Below are 23,948 nucleotides of genomic sequence, written 5' to 3'. Positions count from 1 at the left end.
AGTGTTATGTAAATTATGCATATATTTGATAGATATATATTTGCTGTTAACTTTTAATTTTTTTACTAAATAAAATTTTTGTTCGATCTTGAAAATTGTATTTGATAACCGAAGAGGAAAAATGTTAACTAATAAACATGAAGAAAACATATCATTGTGGGGTCAAAAGTTATAGATCATGTACTTATCATACACCAAAACATCTTATTGAATTTTATTAAGAATAACTTAAAATTAATGAGAATAAGAAAGAAACACATTTTGCTTATTAAGACAGTAATTTCATGGCCATATGAATGTTGCTTAGTTAATCATAGTTGATTTATTTGTCAATCTAAATGAAAAAAGTTATTCACTTATTCATGATGAAAGTATCAAGATTTTTTTTTATTATTATGTTATTGAACTTTATGTTTAGTATCAGCAAAAAAAAAAACTTTATATTTAGTGTATTTTTTTTTAATCTTGAATGTTTTTCATAAAAGCAATAATTGTACAACTAATAATGACAATAAAATGACATAATTATCCTCGTTTTAAGTAGGAAAAATTGTTCATAGTATAAATAATTATAATATAATTAAACCAAATTTTGATATTTTCAAAATATAAAGATGAAAATAATCTTATTATACACGATCATCGATGATTAGTATCAATCCATGTTTGATTGTGTTAGAAAGGCAAAAATATGTTCGTGTATTATTATAATTAAATTCATTAAAAGACAAAACATGCTGCTTTAGTGCTTGATATTCTTGGCCACATTCACAAAGACTGGTCCTACGTGGTTCATTTTAAACAGTTTGAAGTTTCCTCAGATTATCAACAAAATATTTTTCTTTTCCTTTTAAGAAAAACAGTTTGAAGTTTGAACAAAACTGTATGTTGGGTCCTACGTGGTTCATTTTAAACTGAATGACAGAAAATTGGTTTTTTGGTTTAATTAAAATTAAAAGATTGATGGAAACCAAACGAATACTGTTGTAGTGACGTGCGGTGCCTGAGGTCTGGTCTTGTCATCTGAGAGATCACAATTCTTTAATGAACCTTCTTTTTTTCTTTGTGCACCTCATAAATTTTTAATATTTTCCTTTTATCCTTCTTCATCATCTCTTCCACCACTTCCATGAGTTGTGCCGGCGGCCGCCGCCACCACCACTCACCTTGGAACCACTGCAAGCCAAGATCGCCCACCCAGGATCACTCCACCCCATATCCAACACCTCTATGATATATTAGGGATTATGCAATCCCTAACACAAATGTTTTATGAATTGCTCATTCGTAATGTATTTTTTTATATTACGAATTTTGTAAAATAAAAAAAATATATTATTGAATAAATAATTCATAATATATTAATATTAAGAATTGTTCCATCTATGAAGTATAATTTTGTATTATGGATTGAATAATCTATAATAAAAAAAATATATTATAGATTAGTCAATCCGTAATACATGAATAATCAGGTCTGGATTGTTTGGTTTTTTTTTTTCAATTTTTTTGTTTGCTTCATAATTTAATGATTTTGTGAGAATAATATATTTGGAATTACGTGAATTTCTTGTTTATAATTTTGCAATAATGCTAGCTTTTGTGTTGTGAGTATCTCTGGTTATTAGTGTTGGTCTCTCCAACGGTAGTGTTCGGATTGTAAGAAGAGGTGAAGGGTATTTATGTCTATTTATTAGGGTAACAATTTTTAAGTATGAGATGCACCAAACAAAATATAGGATGCGTTAAATAATTGCCTTGAGAGATTCCAAAATTGCATGCGAATGGATATAGGATGCGTTAGAATAATGCTTTATAGATAAAGTTTGTGTTTTTTTAACATAGTAAATTATAATGAGTTAAACTTTCCGTATTTATCTTGTGACTTGGAATAAATCTTTTTCGGTGGAAGAAAGGAATAGCTATGGGTTCCTATGAAACATTTTTTAACATGAATTTTAATTATCTTAATAGAAAAGTATGAGATATCCATTAATGGTTAATGTTGAATGAAACAATGATTTGGCATGATCATTGAAATGATGTCATTTGGAATGGTATTGTTTGATCCTTTAAGGATTTAAAATAGTTTCAATTGAATTCATTTAAGTATTTAAATAATTATATTTTAGTTATTTAAGCTTACTAAAATTGATATTTAGCTTTTAAAATATATTACACCCACACTCTTTCATATGAAGATACGAACTTTTTTGTTTGAAAAAACTACATTATATTTTTTTAAAGAAAAGTTTATGTAAATATTAAAAAAATGTAAAATTAAGGTCTGTTCGTTTGAGTTGAAAGAGAGTGAAAAAAATAAGAAAAATTAACAGTAAAATTTATAAGATTCATATTTTTTATATTCTACTTTCTTTTCTTTTCATTCTATCGAAGAAGCCCTTAGTAATTTTAACAAAATCATTTTTATTTTAATTTCTCAAAAATCATACATTAGAAAGTTTAGTTAGCATGTTTGATATGTATTTTTTTTAAATTCTTGTAAAAGAATGCTTCTCCAAAATAATTTTTAATCAATTTCCTATAAAAATTTTCCATAGAAGAAGCTGAAAATCTTATCTTCTTGCATTTAATTGTTTTACTACAATAAAAAATCATATTATTTTTTATTAAATTATATAATATAACAAATAATTAATAAAAATAGGTATAATTTTTTAATTTCTAATTTTTTTATCTAATCAAATAATTTTTATTCATTGTAAAAAAAAAAAATCAAACATAATGGGGTTTCTCGAAATGAAAAAACTTCTTGGGTGCCGAACATGCTGCTTTTAAACGAAAGTCGATGGTTAGGTGTCGTTTTGTGTCTTAAGTGGTTGATTATTTTAAACTGAAAGACAGGACAATACATTGGTCTTTTGGTTCAAACGAGTAGTGAAAATGATTTCTTATATGAATTTTTTTGATTCATAATATTTTTAACTATTGATTAGAAATGATTTCTTTACTTATTTATAAGTTGACTCACTCACTCACTTCCTTCCCTGCTAAGTATTCATGGCAGAAAATCACAACCACCGTGACCTGCTTATTCTTCCGCCCTCGGTGGAGGCTCTGATCGAGAGCATCTGCCGCGACCAGAACCGGCCTCCGCTCGATTACAGCACCCGCCACCGTCTCAAACTACAGGGCGAGGAACAATCCCTTCGCATTCTCAACAAAATCGCCGCCACCCGTATCCGATTATCTTTCGCAGGCTTCGTCAACCACATGCTCGACGACATCAACCACCAAAACAATAATAATAATAACAATAACAACAATAAAAACAATTCTCACTCTCAACCTGAGCCCTCCACGCGACAACAAACCTCTCCCACGCGCCCTCCCCGACCCACGCCCTCCTCGCTATTGCACGCGCTCGGAGAATTGGAGTTCCGAAAAGCCTTTCTCATTCTCAGTTACATCGGACGGTAATTAATTCAGTGCTTGGGAATTGACTCTGAATCCAAAATTGGAAGCATTTTGAATCCAAAATTTTGTACTGAATGAATGAATGCTATTCCACTTAAACTTAACTGCTTCCTTCCTTACACTCTTCTTTTTTGAATGGACTTTCTCTTCTAAGTTAAACATCATTTTCTTAATGCGCTTTTAATTTAAATGAATGTTCTTAAAAACTGAGGTGTGTAAGTTGAAGTATATATATATATATTTTTTCTCTAGGGAAAAGATTTTTCTCCTTTTGTTCAGTTATTTTTTTGTATGTTCCTCATAGTGTCTTCAATTGCCACTGATAAAAAACAAAAAAAAAACATGAAAAGCGCCGACTAACCTTGTGATTATAAACAGATCATACCTTTTTTCATATACGAACAAGTAGTTTTTACGCAATGTCTAAGGCTATGTTTGGATGAAAGTTTGGAAAGTAGTTTTGAATTCCAATGCACGATGATAACAAGTTCCAAATGCATTAAAAGAATAAAGAGAAAAAATTTGTTGCTTATAGTAAAAGTATGTATTTATGAGCTCTCCCAATTTTTAACCAAACATGGACTAATTTTTTGAGTTTTTCTTTGCTTTGATTACAGAGAGAGTCTTGAGAATTGTATTACTGATGCTAAAATTAGAAGCCTCAAAGACTTGCCGATGGCAAAGTTCGAGAAAACAATATGGGAAGATTTTGGGGAAAAATGCATCTACGATCAAAGTGATCGCCAATTGGTAAACATTGTGTTCCAATGACGGATTCATTATTTTTATAGTATAGTTCATTTTTTGAGGTTTTTACAATGCTTGAACATTCCCTATTAGTTGCCTCATTTCATTTTGCAACTAAAAACTCCACCACAAATAAAAATGTTGGTTTTAATTTTAATTAGAACCTATGAAAGTTAGAATCTGGTTATGGAAAGATAAAAGAGAAAATCTGATCAAGGCGTGGGTACTAACTTTCAGCACACTGCTGAATATCAATCATGCAGCGTTGGCTATCTTCTATGGCTTATTATTGCTTACTTACATTAACTTTGGTTTCTTCAGCATCGTGACTGGAATTCTGGCCGCACACATGTATATCAATGTTTTGTTTTTCCAGATGGGAACTTAAGGTTCAAGGTTTGTATGTCTCTCTCCTCCCTTCAATTTGTGTAGTGCTAAAAGAAGTTGTTGTTGTGATTGTCACTATCTCACTATCCAATGGCTTCAATACTGTGATACTGAATCAATAAACTGTATTCAGATTGTTATATGGTCATTATTCCACTTTTTGCTGCTTCGACTGTCTATTTTTATGTCAAATGTGGTTTGTTTTATTGCCTCTTTGTTTAAATTATAATTCAGGGCCCTATATTACAAAGCACGCGAACACATTTGCAGAAAACTCTCGGTGATGACAATGTTTTGCTAGTTAAATTTGCTGAGGATGGGAGTGGAAAGAATTTTAGGACCCATGCTGAAGAAGCAAATGCCCTCTATGGAAAGTTTGGAAAAGAAGGGATTCGTGTTGGTCTGCGTTTGTATCGCTTTTTTGGTAATCCTGCTTCTTGTTAGTTTTTCTTGTCCTGTCTTTTTACAGTTAAGAAACCTCTAGTGACTGATATATTTTCTGCCAACTGAACAGTTTTTAAAGATGGTGGAAACGAAGAGAAGCAGAAGGACCCAACAAGTTCCACTGTGAAGTGTTATTTTGTTAGGATGCAATCAGGTTGTTCTGCAGATGAGGGTGCTGATTACATTTTGTCTAACAAGACAGTGTCTGAAGCAAGAACTTTATTCATGCATGCTCACATGTTGTTGCCCAATTTGAACAAGTATATGGCTAGGTATGATACTTGTGCAAATACTAAATACTATCATTTAGAGTTTCATCTATTTTTTCTGCATCCTCCTGCAGTCCCACTCAAAATAGATTTCATGCAATGTACTAACCTCATAGGCATTCAGGTTCTCTCTCATTCTGTCAAAGACCTTGAAACTCAACATTGACTTGACAACTGTGAGTGTCCAAAAAATACCAGATGAATATTGCAAGGTATTGTCAATTTTAAGTTGCCTTATGGTTTTTATATTTTATGGCCATGCTTGCAGAATTTTTATTATTATTTTTTTTATTGCGAGTTTAGGATGCAAATGGCAATATTATGGTTGATAATGAGAAACCACGTATTCTCACGGATGGAACTGGCTTCATCTCTAGAGATTTGGCGTTGCTCTGCCCCAACAATGTTTACAAAGGAAGCAACTTGGAGAACAACTGTATTCAGGTATCTTTCCTTTCCAATTTGTTATTCCACTAGACTTTTCTTTTCAATTAACTTTGTTCATTTATCTATCAGCGGTCATAACTCATGTTAAGAATTTACTTAATAAATGTATTATGAATCCACCATTGTTATTTTTATCATCATCATTGCCGGTTGATTATTTATCTAGTTTTCTTGATTCATGCTTGAATACTAATGTTTTTGAGGGATATGGCTTCACTTTTACCTTTTACAATTTATATGCTTTCAATTTTTCTTGCCTTCTTTTTCCTAATGATTTGGTTGCGAAACATAGATTATTGATGGAAAGTTGTCGTTAAATTGTTGGAGATCGCAAGTTAATTAGTGATATAACCAAAATAATGTATATAAGTAGGGGACAACCTTCATTTCATGAGCTAGTTTTTGGGGTTGAGTTAGACTCATTATTAGGCTTTGATTGGACTACCCGCAAATGTCTATTCCTGCAAACTTCATGCTCAACATGTCTAGTCCTTGATGTGAGGAGTATGTGTAGGGAATCTCAAATTGAATGATGATATGGCTAAAAACAATGTACATAAGTGGGGTAGGGGGCGGGGGGGGGGGGGGGGGGGGGCGACCTTCACTTGTTGAGGTATGGAAGAGAAAAGTTGTGGTTGAATGCTCTTTCATGTTCCTTTGTATTTGCATGTGATTCACATAATCAACTATTCTATAACAGCAAAAATGGAATAAATTGATGAGGAGAAATGGTGTAAGGAAATGTTTCTATTAAATAACCTTTTGGATAATTATTTCCAATAAATATGTTTTTGAAGGAACTATTTATTTTTATACATGCTGTCTTTCTTTAGACATATCTTCTTTTTCTGGATTGCCTGGACTTTCTATTATTCTGCTTATGCCTTTGTTGCTGTTACGTTTCTCTCAGAAAACTTAAAATTCAACTCTTGTGTGCTCTGATATATTTCAACAAGTTTTATGATCTAGTCCCTTCTTTCTTTGATTATTCTATGCTTCGTGACTTCCTTTCCTTTAAATTTAGGAAATTAACAATCTTGTTGAACTTGAGGATATGAGTAATGCAATGGGAGAAGCAGAGCAGCTGAGCACACATGAACCGGTAGATTGTTTGTTATTCTTTTTCCATTTCACATATTTTATATGTACATGTGTGCTACTGCTTTGTAATATAGATAGATATTATTTCAATATAACTTTCCTTTTTCCTCTGATTGTCCAGCCTTTGCTGATTCAGTGCCGTCTCTTTCACATGGGTCATGCAATTAAGGGTACTCTTTTGGTTAACAGAAAGGTATATGTTTGACAGGCTCTTTTGGGCAAAACAATTAATATTGTCTTCGGTATGTTTTCATAATGTACATTATGGAGCACCTAATTTATTTCTATGATTGTATTGAGTGCTTTTGAAGCTTTCCTGGGTGATATGTTAAAAATAAAAATAATTATATGTATATCATCTGAATCTGAGAGGGCGAGCCCTGGTGCAGCGGTAAAGTTGTGCCTTGGTGACTTGTTGGTCATGGGTTCGAATCCGGAAACAGCCTCTTTGCATATGCAAGGGTAAGGCTGCGTACAACATCCCTCCCCCATACCTTCGCATAGCGAAGAGCCTCTGGGCAATGGGGTACGAAGTTTTTTTATATCATCTGAATCTGAATTTTGTACTTTCTGGTATTTCAATATTTTGCCCTCAATGATTAACTGGAAGTTGGAGTTTTGTATGACAAAATGGATAATTAGGGAATATATTTATGAAAATTTTTTAACAATATAATTTTGGTGGACATGGAGGGCATTTTGTGGGAGATTTTGTTAAAGAGTATGATTCAACACCATAGTGCATGTTTTAGAGTTGTGTATCACAAGCTACATACACCCACAACATTTATCCATTTCAAGAGTTAATAATTATGAATATTCACTGTTTTGTTAATACTTATTTTCAGCTTGCTTTAAAGTTGTGTTTGTGTTATTTATTTTCTTATTTGATTATAGTGCTTGTGATTTTGATACTTTATTTTTGAAACTTATAGCTTCCTCCTAGGACAATACAGGTTCGACCTTCAATGATTAAAGTTGAGAAAGACCCAAGTGTGCATATGCAAAGCATAAATTCATTGGAGGTAGTAACCACAAGGTATTTCATTTTTACAAGTCTGAATATTTTTTTTTCTCTTGTTGCTAATAATATGTTACTCTGGCTTATTGTGATATCAGCGTGTGTGTGTCAAGAATGATATGCTTTATCAATTCAAGATACATTACATAGCTTTTCACTAGACTGTGGAATTTAGAGATAGAGAGAAAAACAGTAATAGGAATTTTATCATGAATCAAAAGTGATTACAGATACAGAGTTTATCTATTTATATTATGCTTAGTTAGAAGTTTAACTAACTTATCAAAAAACCTAGCTGACTATTACAACAGACTTGCTAGCTCAGCACAGCTGAGCCTGACTAAACTAACTGCTAGAACAGTACATTCTAACTACTAATACAGTATATTCTATCATAGACCAATCTGTACATACAGTTGTTTTGACATCTTCATATTTGGGTTTCACCATACAAGGTCCAAGTGCTTGATTGGTCTGGTGCACAATTGACATGGTGTAGCCGTGTAGGTGGACCCTGTCAAAGCAGGAATCTTTTATGAATAAAATGGCTTGGAAGGCACTTATATTAATGTTTTTATCATCTGGAGTAAAATTTATTCTTCTTCTAATGCATATATCTAATAATGATATTCTGATTCTATTATGCCTAACCAACTAAACTAATGCTTGAAGCTTCGTTTCGAAGCTGGATCTAACCTTTTGTATTCGTGAGTAGGAAAATATTTTTTTGCATTGTTTGAAAGCTGCTAGCTGATCTGAAGCCTGCATGTTTCAGCAACAAGCCAAAGAGAGGATATTTATCTAAACATCTGATTGCACTTCTGAGCTTTGGAGGAGTTCCAAATGAATTCTTCATGGATTTACTTCGGAGTAACATGGCAGATGCAAACCATGTCTACTCCAACAAGCGTTCTGCACTCAGAGGTAGTTGATCAATGCTTCTTTTGGTAATTTTTCATCAAAACCTGTTCTTTATTTGGACACAGGTCTATTTGTTCTGCTTCCCGAAATCTACTTGTTTTTGCCTTTGTTTGATTAACTCACAGCATCCATCAACTGTGGCGAGAAGGATGAATACAATGCAGCAGAAATGATTTTATGTGGCATTCCTTTGGATGAGCCATTTTTGAAGCATCATCTCTCTAGATTTGCGAGGGAGGAAAAAAAGAAACTTAGAGGAGGGAAGCTTTATATGCCTGATTGTTTCTATTTAATGGGGACTGTAGATCCCACTGGACACTTAAAAAAGAATCAAGTTTGTATTATTCAGTAAGCATAAGTCTCTTATTCTCCTAATATATTAATGTTTTATCAAACCAAAATCAATCTTAAATGTGAAATGTGTTTTTATCTTCTTCCTGATATGTATTTTCTACTTGAGTTATAGAAACTATATATTTTCTTTCATCTCCATTCATAAATGGGGTGCATTGTTTGTTGTTTGATCCTCTGAATGAAATGATTTATTGATTTCTTAATTAAATTTTATGGTGATAAGTTTTTGATGTTTGCTGGCTCATTTATCTACTTTTACACATCTTGTCTAATAGATTCAACAACAACAACAATAGCCTTATCTCACATTCTCACTAGGTGAGGTTGGGCTATATGGATCATATGATGTCATTTGGCTAGATTAAAAACTAAATTCTCATGGATATTCACCATGAAATCTCTTTCATTAATTTCCATCAATCTCCTTGGTCTCTCTACCCTTTTTCACATGGCTAAAAATCATGCAATTTACTTTCTTCATTGGTGTCTTCAATAGCCTTCTTTGCAAATTTCCAAACTACATTAGCCAATTTTCTGTTCAATAATTGTCATATCAATATCTCCTTGTATTCAATTATTCTATATCCTGGCTGTCTTTGTGTGAGTACAACATTGTCATTTCTGCTACTCCTATTTTTTTTTTTTATTCTAGAATCATTTCAAAACCCAACATTCACTATTACAGAGTATAATTGGTCATTTATCAATTGGTACTTTATGATAAAACTTTCCTTTGAGCTTGGTAGGTACTTAATGGTTACAGATAATTCCTGATGGCTTTTCCTATTTAACCATCTTACTTGTATCATGATTAATAGATTCATTCAACAGAACACAGAAGTATAAATTTCTGTCAGTCTTGGCAGTTACAATTTGATTTTAGTATGTCTCTTAATATGACCAATGTTGTTGTATGAAAATCGGTCTAGTTCTTACTATGGTAGTGTTTGAACCAACTCTTTATTTGCTCTTCTTAATAGGAGAAGCTTAGCCGAACACATTTAGAGGAAAGCTCTTAAAAATGAAAGAACTTAATTTTTATAAAAGGAAAGGAGGGGAAAATAGTTTTTAGAAAAAAAACTAACTGGATTGGTTTTTGTCTTTTTTTTTTTTTTTTAAAGATGCATAATGTAGTGCCTCCCTCTCCATCACATCTTGAACTAATTGATGTGAGATAGTGAAATAAAGCTTTCAGTTTTAGAGGAGCTCTTGAGCTAAATTTGCCAAACAATTTTTTTTTTTAATTTTTAAAGTTCTTATTTTGAACTTTAAAGTAATTTATGTCATAAAAAGCTGGTCAAAAGTAACCTATATATGCATATATGTTATACATCATATATTTTTTGCTAGTAGAAAGTTGAACTTGTGTATCTGTCATATCTAGCTTTTGTTGCGCCATTGTAATGTTAATACCAAACATAGAAGTCTAACTTTAGCTTATGAAAGGGGGTAGCTGAATGAAATCACTCATTTTACTAGTGTGCAATATTGATGATCATATTCAACTGTGTGCGCTAGTGGATTTTTATTTAGGAGTAATGTTTGAAGTTTAAGATAATCTTGTATGTGCTGACTGTTTCATTCCTCTTTTGTAGTGAGAATAGCCAAATTGTTGGGGATGTTCTGGTTTATAGAAATCCTGGTTTACATTTCGGAGACATTCACAAAATGGATGCCACATATGTGAAGGAGTTAGAGTCATATGTTGGACATAGCAAGTATGGAATTTTTTTCCCACGTGTTGGAACTCGCTCTGTGGCAGATGAGATTGCTGGAGGTGATTTTGATGGTGACACATACTGGGTTTCTAACCATCCTCAGGTTCCAATTTCAATTTCAGTTTAGAAGCCTTCGTCATTTTCTTACTATATCTGATTGTATGGAAGGAATTTTACTCCCTTCAGTGGTTCTGTTTTTACTAAATGGTAATTGTCACCTTTTATATTTTCCTTTTCCCCCTTAGTAAATTCAAACGAAATTTCTTGCAATGCTTATGGTAAAATTTGAACATCCAGGGATTTTTGTTTGTTACTTCAATTTTTAATTTAGTTAATATTGCTTAACAAATTATTTTCTGCTGTTACTCATGTAAGTTTCTTCTGATAACATTTTACAGTCTTGATAACAATACTTTTATTATCACTCTTGTTCATTGTGCCATTGTAAGCAACAATTTTGATATTATTGTTTATATTTTCCGCATTTCCATTTATGTACAAATTATGTTTTCTTCTTAGTGAAGAGTCTTGCTTTCCCAACTATTATTTCTAAATGCATAATAGGATATGGAGATAAATTCTGTTTTTTGTTTTTTAAATCTGGAAATTTCACCATCTCAAGAATAGATTTCAATTTAGGTAATATATATATATGTGTGTGTGTGTGTGTGTGTGTGTGTAGTTTTATCTAATGAAATATTTCAGAACAAGTGACCATGCGAAGTTTGAAGTGAGGCAAAGACACCAATTGCCTTCTGATACTGAAAGACTCTCAAAAACATGCCATGGGAAGATTTTAGTTAGTTAAAGATGGAACCACAGAGTAGTTACTTCTTAATACAATTCTTAATTTTGAATTATGTATTTTTACCTTAATTTTGTTGTATTATTTTAAAAATTGGATGAGATGAGAAGGTACTCAAGAAATTTCCTTTTTGAGGAGTATTTTCTACTGCAATATTTTGTACCACATATTAAGTGTTACTAAAATCAAACCAGTTGCATGTCATCACATCATTGCCTCTCATATTGGTTGATGAATTGGTCTGTATCTTGATTGACTGGTAGTTGGCCTGTGGAGTATTAATATGTTAAACACTTATTAGATAACAGAAACCCAACACAATTCAAGCTTGTATCATTGTATTTTTTTACAAGCTGAAAATCATGACCATCAGAGGATGGGTTGGATGAATCATATCAGTAGAGTATTCTAGCCAATCAAATTATCCAATACAATTAGGTATCATAAGATAATTATTAAGATGACCTAGGAACCCCGGAAGTCATACAACAGAGGAAATGAGGCAGTATCGTGGTTTTGAGTAACTGAGATTTTAATGTATCCAGTATCATTTTCCAGTTCTGATTATCTTCAAAAAACTGAAGCTCACACTTTATCACGTTAAAAAGTTGATAGTAGCCTTATACATAATACATGTTTTGTCTGTATGATCCTCTTTAGAAATCTGAAGTTCAAATTTTTCATCAGGTTAAAAATTGATAGTACTTTGAAATTTCTGTATTGACCATTTAAGTTTTGAAATGTTTCAGCTATTACAATATTTCAGAAAGGGTGACCCTTGGATCGAAAATTCGGTTCCATTGGATTCTAGTGTTAAAAAGCCAAGTGAATTTTCTCCCGAGGAACTCGAGGAAGAACTTTTTAGACTATTCCTCAAAACTCGGTTTCAACCAAGGTGTGCTATAGTATTAATATCTTGCTTTTGTGAGTAAAAAGGTTTATGCGGACATAATTAGGCCTGTATGTCATATTTAGCCTGAAAACCTTTAAATGCATTCTAGTATGTGGATGTTGAGTCTTTTGATCAATTAAGTGATGTAACACGTCACCTTCTCTATAGCTTTTCTTGTGCCGGTATAGTAGTAATCTGTCTCATAGACATCTGGCATCTGAAATTCCTTTTCATTACAATGTTTTTACTTTGTATAATCTTTGCTACTAAGAGGAAAAATAACTGTTATGTATAATAAAGATAATCTCCAGTTTTAATTCAATGATCTATACATGAGAACTTGTTTTCTTTCCAGTTACGCAATGGGCATGTCAGAAAATAGCTGGATGGCACTCATGGATCGTCTTTTGACACTAAATAACTGCTGCACTAATGAGAATGAGAAGGAACGTGTGAAAGAAAATATGCTCAAATTGATTGATATATACTATGAGGCATTAGATGCTCCTAAAAGTGGAAGAAAGGTTAGTTTGTATTATTCCTTGGTTGCTACAAACCCCCCTACCTTTTTAGTTGGGACTCAGAAAACTAACATTCTTTTATGATTATTAGTTGGAAGTTGGGCTAATGTTCCTGTATTGCCTACGCTATTTATATTAATGAAATCTATATGTAAGCTAAACATTTAACTACTTTTATGCTTGGGTTGTTGATATACATGAGATCACAAGGGTCTTGTGTCCTAGGAGGTAGGAGGAAAAAGAATGTCTGCTGTGGACTTGTGCTAGGTTGACCTTAAGAGGTTCTCAAATTAGGTGCCAAGAAATTTTACAGATACCAGCATTTTAGGGTGTAGATAATGTCAGCTTTTGAACAACAGTGATTTATAAATGTTAAATGTTCGTAAACTAGATGAAAGACCCATTTTATCCAATGTTAAGTCACAGAAATCTCCATGTATTTTTGACAGTGGGCAATACTATGATTAGTTTGATTACATCTACAATAACCATGATGATTGATGACCTTGTCTACAATACATTAAGTAAATCTTAGGAGTCCATAATTGAGTACCATAGCATTCATTATGGTGTACAAAATCCTTCATCCAGTACACCTAGTACTGTTTTATATATAATAATACTATCTATTTTTGCTGTGCAAAAAAAAATTATGGTGTACAAAATTACAAATGTTGGTTGCAAGTTGGTATCTCTACTGGTTGGTAATTTCTAAAGAATTATTAAACATTTGATGACAGTCAAATCTGTTTCCCTTTAATGATTGCTGAGAGATGGAATGGGTTTACTTTCTTAAATCCATCATTAGTGCTCATTTGTTTTCTACCTTTAAAATGTTAATTTTGGGATTAAAAAATAAAAGCATTTTGCTAGTTTTGGGTGATTGTTGGGGAGGATGAATTCAGTTTTAGATTTGTAACTTTTCAAATATTTGATTTCAAAAAACAGTTTCAGTTTTCTAATTTGAACCTTGTGGTAATTCTTTAACAGGTCCAAGTTCCAAATGATTTAATTGCAGAATTGTTCCCGCACTATATGGAAAAGGATAAATCATTCACTTCAACCTCTATCTTAGGTTTAATTTATGATGAAGTTGAAATCTGGCTAGAAAACGACATGGTAGGAGGTGAGGTCTAAAAATTAAGTCATTATTTATTGAGTTTAATGGGTATGCATTATTAGTGTAAAATTTGTTACACTGTTAACCAATTGGAAATCATGTTAGTATGACTGTCTGAGCATACATGGTGACGTTTTGATTGGATGACTGTGTTAAAAACACTTTACAAAACACAACTTTACTGTCTGAGCATGCCTTATTTTCTCTTATTCATTTAATTACTTGTGCAATACTTAATAACCAATGGGTGGAGCTAGAGAGGAACGATTTTTATATTTCGGGTGAAGAAATTGAAAAAAGTTAAATTTCTCAATTGGTTCCTAAACTATTTGGAAATTTTCAAGTAAGTTCCTAAACTAAAAATTTATTTGGGTGCCTAAATTAAAAAGGTAGGGTCCTGTGTTAGTTTATAGAGGTTTGAAATTGCCAAAAAATGATAACTTATGGCAGTTTTAAAAACCCTAGGGACTCGGGGAAAATTTAGATGATTGAAGACCGACCCAATTATTTAGTTTAGGAATAGTTCAGGGACCAATTGAATAATTTAACTTTAAAAAAAATAACTACATAAATTTCTTGTGTGAAAAAAATTGAGGGGGCTAGCCCCCTCATCATTTACCTGTGTACTGCCCCTGTTTATAATGCCATGCCAGATTTATCCCTTACACTCATTAGCTTAATGTATTTTTACCTTTTTCTTGTCCTTGCTATCAGAAATTTGGAAACTCCCTTGTTTTGATGTTGAAGTACCTCCCAGCTGTTTGGAAAAGTGGAAAACAAAATACGAAGAATATAGGAAGGATATGACTGATGCCTTGAACTTGAAGGACAAATCTAAATCCCACGAAGAGGCAGCTGAAGTCAATAGAAAATATAAGGAGGTACAATACATTTTCAATTTCTTTTTTCCCAGGCTTTACTTTCATTTCATGCATTAATTAATTCCCTAGAATTTCCAATATCTCTTGTAGGAATTCTATGGTCCAACTCTTCAGATGGAGGGTTGTCTGAAGAGTATTGGTGATATTTTTAACGAGGCTCTGGCTGTGTATAACGTTAGTTATGAATACGCCATGCTAAAGAAAGAAGTCAAAAGATGTGGCTTTGCATGGAAGATTGCAGGTTCAGCTTTGACTAGGCTTTATATCATAAAACAAAATGAGAAGGCTCTGAATTGTGATCCATCTGTAGTGCGTGAGATTTTTCGTTTATGAAACATGTTATTAACTGTTTTTTGTTTTGTTTAAGGAATGCTATTAACTGTTGTATAATATTATACCTACTCTTTATTTTCACCTATCCTTTTCTTGCATCATCTTTTATATCTCGTTACTCTTTTCTTTTTTTTTTTTCCTTTCATTTCATCACTTGTCATATCTCTTATTTCTTTCTTTTCTCATATTCTTATCTCATGGGAACCTGGTGTATACACCTCCAAAGAGCCGAAAGAGGTGTCAAATAACTTTTTTTTTTATATATATATTTTAATTCTACATTTACCAGTGACTAATGAAGAATATAATCATACCTACAAATTGTATAATAACCTCTGATGAAATCTTAGAAGTGTGCTCAAATCATTTCTTTCCTTTCGCTTGTATGTAATGGGATTCATGTTGACCTATCTATGATTGCCCATTGATAAGAGAATACTGTGTGGTAAGAGGGAAAAATAAGGCGGGGGTGGATTCATCTTGTCGACCTATCTATGATTTTTATGATTTTTTTTTTTTGACAAAAAGAAAGCACATGGCATTATTAGAGGAAATTATTGTCAATACACAGGGTTATTTCACTTATTTGTTGGATGGTACGAAATTTAGACAAAAATGTACGAATGAGGTGTTTTTTTTTTTTTACTGCATTTCAATATTATTTAAGTTATTATTGAATCAATAGAAATGTATTGATAAACAAATTAATAGGAAAGTTGCCCATAGCCTTTTGAGCATAAAATTTCGTACTGAAAATTGTTCCCCTTTTTTAGCCATTGGATAAAGTTAGAATTATTCATAAAAAGAAGTTTCATTGTACAAAAAGGGAGCAAATTATAACTAAATATTAATTTATGAGTATATATTGTAATTTAAATTATATATTAACATTTTATTTGTTATCAATTTCAATTATATAACAAGTTAAATATTCATCTTATGCAATATAAAACTAAAATATTAATATAATAATTTTTTTGCTGTGGTGTTAATTTTCTTTTAAATATGCTAAACTATAAAAGATATAAATAGATTATACACTAACTTCATAAAAAAATATTATATTATCACCCATTATAAATGATTATACATAATAAATTTTTTAAGATTTATAATATCCCTATATATAAACGCGTAAAAATTATAAATTAATACTCCTTACAAAGGACCAACTAGATATTGTAAGAAAGGGAGTTCATTTATACAATAAGGAGGGAGTATATAATATAGAAGGTGAGACTTACACTCTCCTTACTTTCACAAATAGATATTTTTAATATATTTTTCTTCTTCTCATCAGATGGACATTTTACATATAACTCTTGGAACTAGCAAAATAATAATAATGTCTATCACTATTATTTTAAAATATAATCCTATTATCTTTAATCTATCATTTTTTATATCTCTAAATGTAATATTTTAATAATTTAGTAAAGAAATTTATTATTAATTAAAAAATCTTACATTATAATAAAAATGATTAACTGTAAATCTAAAGTGTAAATTGTATATTAAAAATATTTATTTATTATAATTTTTAATTATAATAATTCCATATTAAAAAATATTTATCATGAAATTTAATTTCATATAATTCAATATTCTTATTTGATGTAAATAAATATTATGTGAGTGATGTTAATGATTTTTTTGAAAACTTATGCTACTCTATTAATTATAAAATAAATAAATATTTATGTCCTAATTTTATAAAAATATTTACATTATTACTCCATTATAAGTTGTCTTATATAATAATTTTATCAAGGTTTAAAATAATTATTTAAAAATTATATCTATTACAATTTGTAATTGCAACAAACACTTATAAAAGGGCCAACACTACCCAACCACACTGCGTATTGTATAAATCAAATTCTTAAATAAAAGTGCCCCCATTTTCCCAAAATCACCATCTAGAGTTTTCTCTTTTCCACTGAAAATCAAATTAGGGTTTGGATTTCGGAATTGCCACAGAATCATGGCCACTCTGAAAGAGCTTCTTCCTCCTGCAAAATCCTCCTCCACCGCCTACTACGACCACACCAACGATCCATGGTTCAAGCAGCGTTTCTCCTCAGAAGAGGAGGAGAAATCCGCCGCCGCCGCCGCCGCCAAGCAGAAGCCCGTTCCCCCCTACCTGAAGCGCGCCGGCTTCGTTCCTCGGAAAATCGAGGACTTCGGAGACGGCGGCGCCTTCCCTGAGATCCACGTTGCACAGTATCCTCTCGACATGGGAAGAGAAAAGTCCGGCGCCAAACCTGGATCCAAAATCCTCCCTGTCACCGTCGACGCTAACGGCAACGTTGCCTACGATGCCATCGTGAGGCAAAACGAGAACGCAAGAAAAATTGTCTACACGCAGCAGAAGGATCTTATCCCTAAGTTTCTCAAGAACGACGAAGATGACGACGACGTCGTTTCCGACGACGAAGCACAGAAACAGATCGAGGAAACGATGCAGGAGACCAAGGCCGCTTTGGAGAAAATCGTGAACGTTAGGTTAAGCGCTGCGCAACCGAAGAATGTTCCGAAGCAGAACTCCGATGCGAAGTATATAAAGTACAAACCCTCGCAGCAATCCGATGCGTTCAATTCGGGTGCTAAGGAGAGGGTTATTAGGATGGTTGAGATGCCGGTGGATCCGCTTGAGCCTCCGAAGTTCAAGCACAAGCGTGTTCCAAAGGCTTCGGGGTCTCCGCCGGTGCCGGTGATGCACTCCCCGCCGAGGCCGGTGACGGTGAAGGACCAGCAGGATTGGAAGATTCCTCCTTGCATCTCGAATTGGAAGAATCCTAAGGGTTATACTATTCCTCTTGATAAGAGGCTTGCTGCTGATGGGAGAGGCCTTCAGGAGGTTCAGATTAATGACAATTTCGCGAAATTATCGGAGGCACTGTATGTGGCGGAGCAGAAGGCGAGGGAGGCTGTTGCAATGAGGTCCAAGGTGCAGAAGGAGATGATGTTGAAGGAGAAGGAGAGGAAGGAGCAGGAATTGAGGGCATTGGCGCAGAAGGCACGGTCTGAAAGAATTGGAGGGGAGAGAATTGGGGTTGTACCAGCCGCGCCACCAGCTGTGGCGGTGGATGAGGACGATATGAGAGTTGATTATGAGCATGAGAAGGAGAATCCGAGGGAGAGGGATAGGGAGAGGAGTTTTGTGAAGGAGAGTAGGGAGGAGAAGGAGGAGAGGATGCAGCGCGAGAAAATTCGTGAGGAGAGGAGGAAGGAGAGGGAGAGGGAGAGGAGGTTGGAGGCCAAGGATGCTGCTATGGGGAAGAGGAGTAAGATTACGCGGGATAGGGATCGTGATATTAGTGAAAAGGTTGCTCTTGGTATGGCCTCTACTAAACCAGGGACTGAGGTTATGTATGATGAGAGACTGTTTAACCAGGATAAGGGAATTGCGTCTGGGTTTGCCACCGATGATCAGTACAATGTGTATGAGCATGGGCTGTTTACTGCCCAGCCAACGCTGTCCACTTTGTATAGGCCAAAGAAGAATCTTGATGATGAGACTTATGGAGGTGCTGATGAGCAGTTGGAGAAGATTATGAAGACTGATAGGTTTAAGCCCGATAAAGGGTTTGCTGGGGCTTCTGAGAGGGCTGGTCCGAGGGATAGGCCGGTCGAGTTTGAGAATGAAGAGGCTGATCCGTTTGGTTTGGATCAGTTCTTGACTGAGGTGAAGAAGGGTAAGAAGGCCATGGAGAAAGTGGGTGGTGGAGGGACTATGAGGGCAAGTGCTGGATCATCTATGCGGGATGGTAACGAGGGAGGTTCAGGTAGGACTCGCATTGGATTTGAAAGAGGGCATTAGGTAGCACAATATTTAATGTTGCCTGACCTATTTCTAGTGCGTAGTGTTGACTGTTGAATATCCACCGTAATGGCTTAGGTTGCTATGTCTGAAAATGGGTGGTTAGAACAATGTGCTTGTGTTAGCATTTTGGTTTTTCTCCAACCCCCTGCCCTGCCGCCCTGCTTAGGTGGTGAAATAAACTGTTTTTGTACACTATTTCAATTCTGTTAAAACTGCTTATGGATGTTACAACAATCTCTTTCCAGTAAATTATATATTGAATGAAATGTATTGTTTAAAGTAGATCCTTGTCTATTGGGGGCGTATTTGCTCTGGTTTTGGAAGCTTTGGACTTGTGGAAGCTTTTTCTTTCCATCTCACATGTTGATATACAAAGATTTGAAACTTTCAATGTGTGGTTTCCATGCTTTGATTAATTGATTAGAGACAGTATTTACTATTTAGCAACTCATGATAACCATGCTTTGAAAATATGTACATCTTGTTGTGATCCAGCATCTGTTAAGGCTGTCATAGCACATTAATGCATTTTGGGATTTGCATGCGGCACTCATTACATTGATAGTTAGAACACAATATTTCTTTCATGGTTTAGTGATATTCGGTACTTGGTTTAGAGCTGAAATTGCTGTTGTAGACAACTGCATTTGTTTTCTCTGGCAGTCATTATTTCCACTTGTTATTTCTGTTTATATTATAGATAACCAAAATATGGTTAAACAATACACCAGCGGTTTGATCTGCTGTAGCAGTTTGATGAGACCCTTGAGTCCAATAATTTCTTGGACAAAGAACTATTACCGGTTCAGCAGGTGAACTATGAAACTAAGGGGGTTAAAAGTGTATTCTAGGAGGGGAAAAGGTGCGACACGTGGCAAAGAATCCAGGGGTAGAGATTAGAGAGGATTGTGTTATTAAAAGTACGTTCAATTAGTGGTTAGGAAATTTGGCATTAGGCTTGGGCAAGGAAGCAAGAGAGGATTCTGTTATGATGAGTGGGCAAGGTTTGGGGAACCCATGATGGTGGGGGAGAGACGTTTCTGTTTTAGAGAGATTGAGGAGTCAAGGGGAGGTTGTTAATTAGTCATTAAGAAATTCGGCTTTAGGCTTCGGCAAGGAAACAGTGGGTTCCTTGAGTATTTCCTATTAATTTCTTTTATGGTATTGATACTTGGATATCTCATTTCACCCTATGGTGAGATTAATACACTGTTTTTCATTTTCATTCTGAAGACTGGAGGTTATTCATATTACTGTTTGGTGGTTGTTTCATTCTTTTCTCGTGTGCATTTTTATTGAACTGAATATATCAGCCTGATGTGGCAGCCTACATGAAATAAAACTCAACTATTTGGTGCTTTTTTTTCTAATTTCTGCATAGATTCAAACTAACTAAATGAGTTGATGATAATTATCTTGGATACTTATCAAGCAGCAATAGTTCTGAGTTATGCGAGTTCATACCAGTCATTAAGATACACTTTTAAACTGATGAAAATATTTCTTTTAAACTATACTATAATTGTTTTTCTTGCATATAAAGGAGTAGAGGTCTAACCTTACACTTTTAATGTTGTGGATAGTCAAGAAATGGAAAGTAGTGTAGTTCATTTTACTTTGTTAAATTCCATCTTTCCCAATTGATGTTGTTTGATAACTATATGTGAGAAGTGAGGGTCTTTGAAAACTATAGATAGTTATGAGAATATATGATGAATGGTATGAGCAATGTAGTGTTTCCATTTGCGCCAGTTTACAGCTTCTTGACTTAATCGGTTGTGAGGGTGTTTCTGGAGAATGTATTGTTGAGGCTTTAAAGAGATGTTATAAGAGGCATTTGAACCTGTGGCTTGTACAGGGATTAAAGTGTTTGAGATAGAAAACTGGAGGGCATTGAAATAGTTGAATCTAAAGAATTGTAGGTTTGTGAATGATGATTTTGTTGCTCGGGTGGAGTTTCTTTTGGTATTGATGTACCTGCCAGTAGTAAGAATTCTCTTTGGGGGTTAAGAGTAGTGATATTTTAACAACATTCTCACAACACATTTCACATAACAAAGAAATGAATAAAAATAAAAGACTAGTGTAAAATAAGATGGGTGATGTGTCGAAAAGAAATAAGAAAAAAAAAATGTTTTATGAGAATGTATTGTTAAAATAGCATTGCACTGTAAATAACATTCTTATGATAAGTTGCAAGCTATGTGTTGTGTGTGATTTTTTTCATTAGTGTTGTTTTTTCGTTTGAGGAAGGTATGTAACGTAATGGCATGAATAAATACTAGTTTCTCCATTCTATTAATCGTTGTATTTCTTGATTAACATTATAACCTTCAGTGATCAGGGTTGAGATAGACCTGGGTTATGCCTCTCGAATACTCAAAGCATAAATTCATAATGTTACGTGGAGCAAAATTAATAATGGTAAAAGGTCACGGTTCTCACGAGTAAGATTAACATGCTATTTGACTTTCTTTTCTTCACAGTTCCCGCAACTTTTTTAAACATATTATCGATTGTTTAAATTTATTTGTTAAAAAATTATTTGTTTAAACTATTTTAGTTAAAAAAATAAATTTTCACTTTTAAAAAAAATCTATCTATCTCTTAAACAAGTACTTTCTTAAAAAAGTTTTTTTTTAAAATTTTTTTTAGTTTGAATAAACGGGTTCATTTTAGCGTTAAGTAAAATTCATTTTCAAACTCTTCACTAATCACTAGTCTAATTTTAGTCCTTCGTCGCTAGTTTAGTTAGGGACTTTATTACTATTTTTTTTTGTCTTACTTTTTATATTTTATAAATATTCTAATTAAGTATTGCTTTTATTAAAAGTGAATTGATCCAATGAGTTTTGCATCGAATTATTGGTGTTGTCGAAAGAAAAATCAAATAAAAGAAAGGGCGTGACATTACTTTAAAGTCAATGCATGGGACAACCTGCATAATTATTGTCTATCTTTCTATCTATTGTGACGGTGATGATAAGATAAGGTGACTCATGAGCCAGATGATGATCATGAAAAAAAATCCTTTGTACCAAAAAAGGGCAAATTATAATATTGACAGAAAATCACATTAATTTGATCTACGAGCTTATTCATATATATATATATATATATATATATATATATATATATATATATATATATTAACAATTAAGTCCTTTTTTATTCTCATGTGTATCAAAAAAAAAATAGATGTCAAGCTGTCAATTATATAGGTAGATTGTCGCATATTGAGAAATTAATTTCTTATTCTCAACTAGTTATATTTACGTTAAGAAAAAATCATCAAGTCATGTAGTCTATATATTTTTCTCTTTATTACGATATAAACATATGCCACTTTTTTAATTGATATATTCATCTAATATTTTTCAGTTAGCCTAAAATAATTTAGTTTCAGAGTCAGTCTCTTTAAATTAAAAAAGTAAGGCACTAAATGAAAATTACGTTTGGATTAATAAAAGTAAATGATATTAGTTGTAATAAAAGTCCTGATATTTTTAGTTTTCTTTGGTGGATATTCTTTCTTACAAGAAAAATATTCACATTTATTCAGCAGACATGATTGCATCTTTTTTTGTATTTTTTTAGTGTACATTTCATTTTTGTTTTGTTTCTATGCTTTGGTTGAAAAAGACATCACCATTTAATAACACTTGGAAAGCGCGTGTTCTGACTAAAATGCCGCCTTGGCATCCGTTTTCTTGTCTAACTAAGGCAATTTAATACCTCTAATCATAAATTATTATAAATACATTACAATTTTATCAATTACAACAATTGTTTTTTATTTCGTAAAAATGAAAGATAATATTAAAAAGTTTATAATAATTCATGCATTTTATTTAATCAATCAAATTAAATTTTTTTATATCAAAATAATACTTTATTCAATAAATATCTTACGAGTATTTGGTGGTCAGGATAGTTATCCTATTGTATTATAATTCGTTATTTATTACATCAATGAGATATGATAGTGTTATGTTATGGCTTGTCCTATCCTATTTTATTCTAGTGCATGTCTTATTTTCAAGGAAAGTTAAGTTATAATTGGTAGGTAGGGTAAAAATTTCTCTCAGTCTATATATGATAATAAATTAATTTTTTTTATATATATATATATATATATATATATATATATTAGTCAATAATATATTAATTTATAGAATATATATTATATTTTTTAATTATCATACTATCTTATATATATAATAATCATAATAATAATTTTGACCCATAAATTTAAATTAAATGATTATTATTCAAATATTTTTCAAAGTTAAACATTTGACTATTTTAAAAACATTATATAATTTGTTTATAATTATAAAAAAGTAACTACATAAATAAAATATATTTTTTGTATAGTTTAGTTAAAATTATTTTCTAAAAAAATTTCATAGTTTATTAAAAAAATTAAATTTGTAATAAAAAATTAAAATTTTATTTTTAGAAAATTATAGGTAATTTAATGAAATAATATTTTTTAAATTTGAGCATATCCGTTATTTAGTGCGTACTAAATATCAAATAAGATTAACTTATATTCTTATTATACCCTATTTTTATCTTATACGCATGTTATCTTATACATAATCACCAAATGAGTCCTATTTTTTTTACTCAAATAAATATCCTAATTTTATTTGCCAAAACTTCTTCAAATAATAGGATAACCAATAAATTAAGTGTAACACTAATAGCAAGAAGACTT

General features: G+C 32.5%; 2 protein-coding genes across 3 annotated transcripts; both read left to right on the top strand.

Moving 5' to 3' along the window:
- Positions 1-2,943: 2,943 nt before the first annotated feature.
- Positions 2,944-15,500, top strand: LOC114407766 (probable RNA-dependent RNA polymerase 5). 2 transcript variants are annotated; one of them, XM_028371011.1, is made up of 18 exons: positions 2,944-3,437; positions 4,056-4,188; positions 4,507-4,581; positions 4,807-4,996; positions 5,087-5,288; positions 5,410-5,497; positions 5,589-5,729; positions 6,757-6,834; positions 6,955-7,026; positions 7,790-7,872; positions 8,630-8,778; positions 8,901-9,123; positions 10,725-10,950; positions 12,402-12,547; positions 12,900-13,068; positions 14,056-14,191; positions 14,900-15,066; positions 15,157-15,500. In XM_028371011.1, exons 1-18 carry the CDS (start codon positions 3,022-3,024, stop codon positions 15,397-15,399), a joined length of 2,937 nt encoding a protein of 978 aa, XP_028226812.1. In that variant the 5' UTR covers positions 2,944-3,021; the 3' UTR covers positions 15,400-15,500. The 2 variants fall into 2 exon arrangements, with proteins under 2 accessions (XP_028226812.1, XP_028226805.1); XM_028371004.1 differs by having other exon boundaries at positions 7,769-7,872.
- A 1,754-nt stretch (positions 15,501-17,254) lies between these two features.
- On the top strand, positions 17,255-19,507 carry LOC114407749 (SNW/SKI-interacting protein A-like). Its single transcript, XM_028370979.1, has one exon. The coding sequence runs from the start codon at positions 17,384-17,386 to the stop codon at positions 19,220-19,222; it is 1,839 nt and encodes a 612-aa protein (XP_028226780.1). The 5' UTR covers positions 17,255-17,383; the 3' UTR covers positions 19,223-19,507.
- Positions 19,508-23,948: the final 4,441 nt, after the last annotated feature.

Source organism: Glycine soja, chromosome 1 (assembly GCF_004193775.1).
Source record: "Glycine soja cultivar W05 chromosome 1, ASM419377v2, whole genome shotgun sequence".
Classification (NCBI taxonomy): domain Eukaryota; kingdom Viridiplantae; phylum Streptophyta; class Magnoliopsida; order Fabales; family Fabaceae; genus Glycine; species Glycine soja.
The sequence above is the reverse complement of the archived record's forward strand: the minus strand, read 5'-3'. Positions and strand labels throughout refer to the sequence as shown.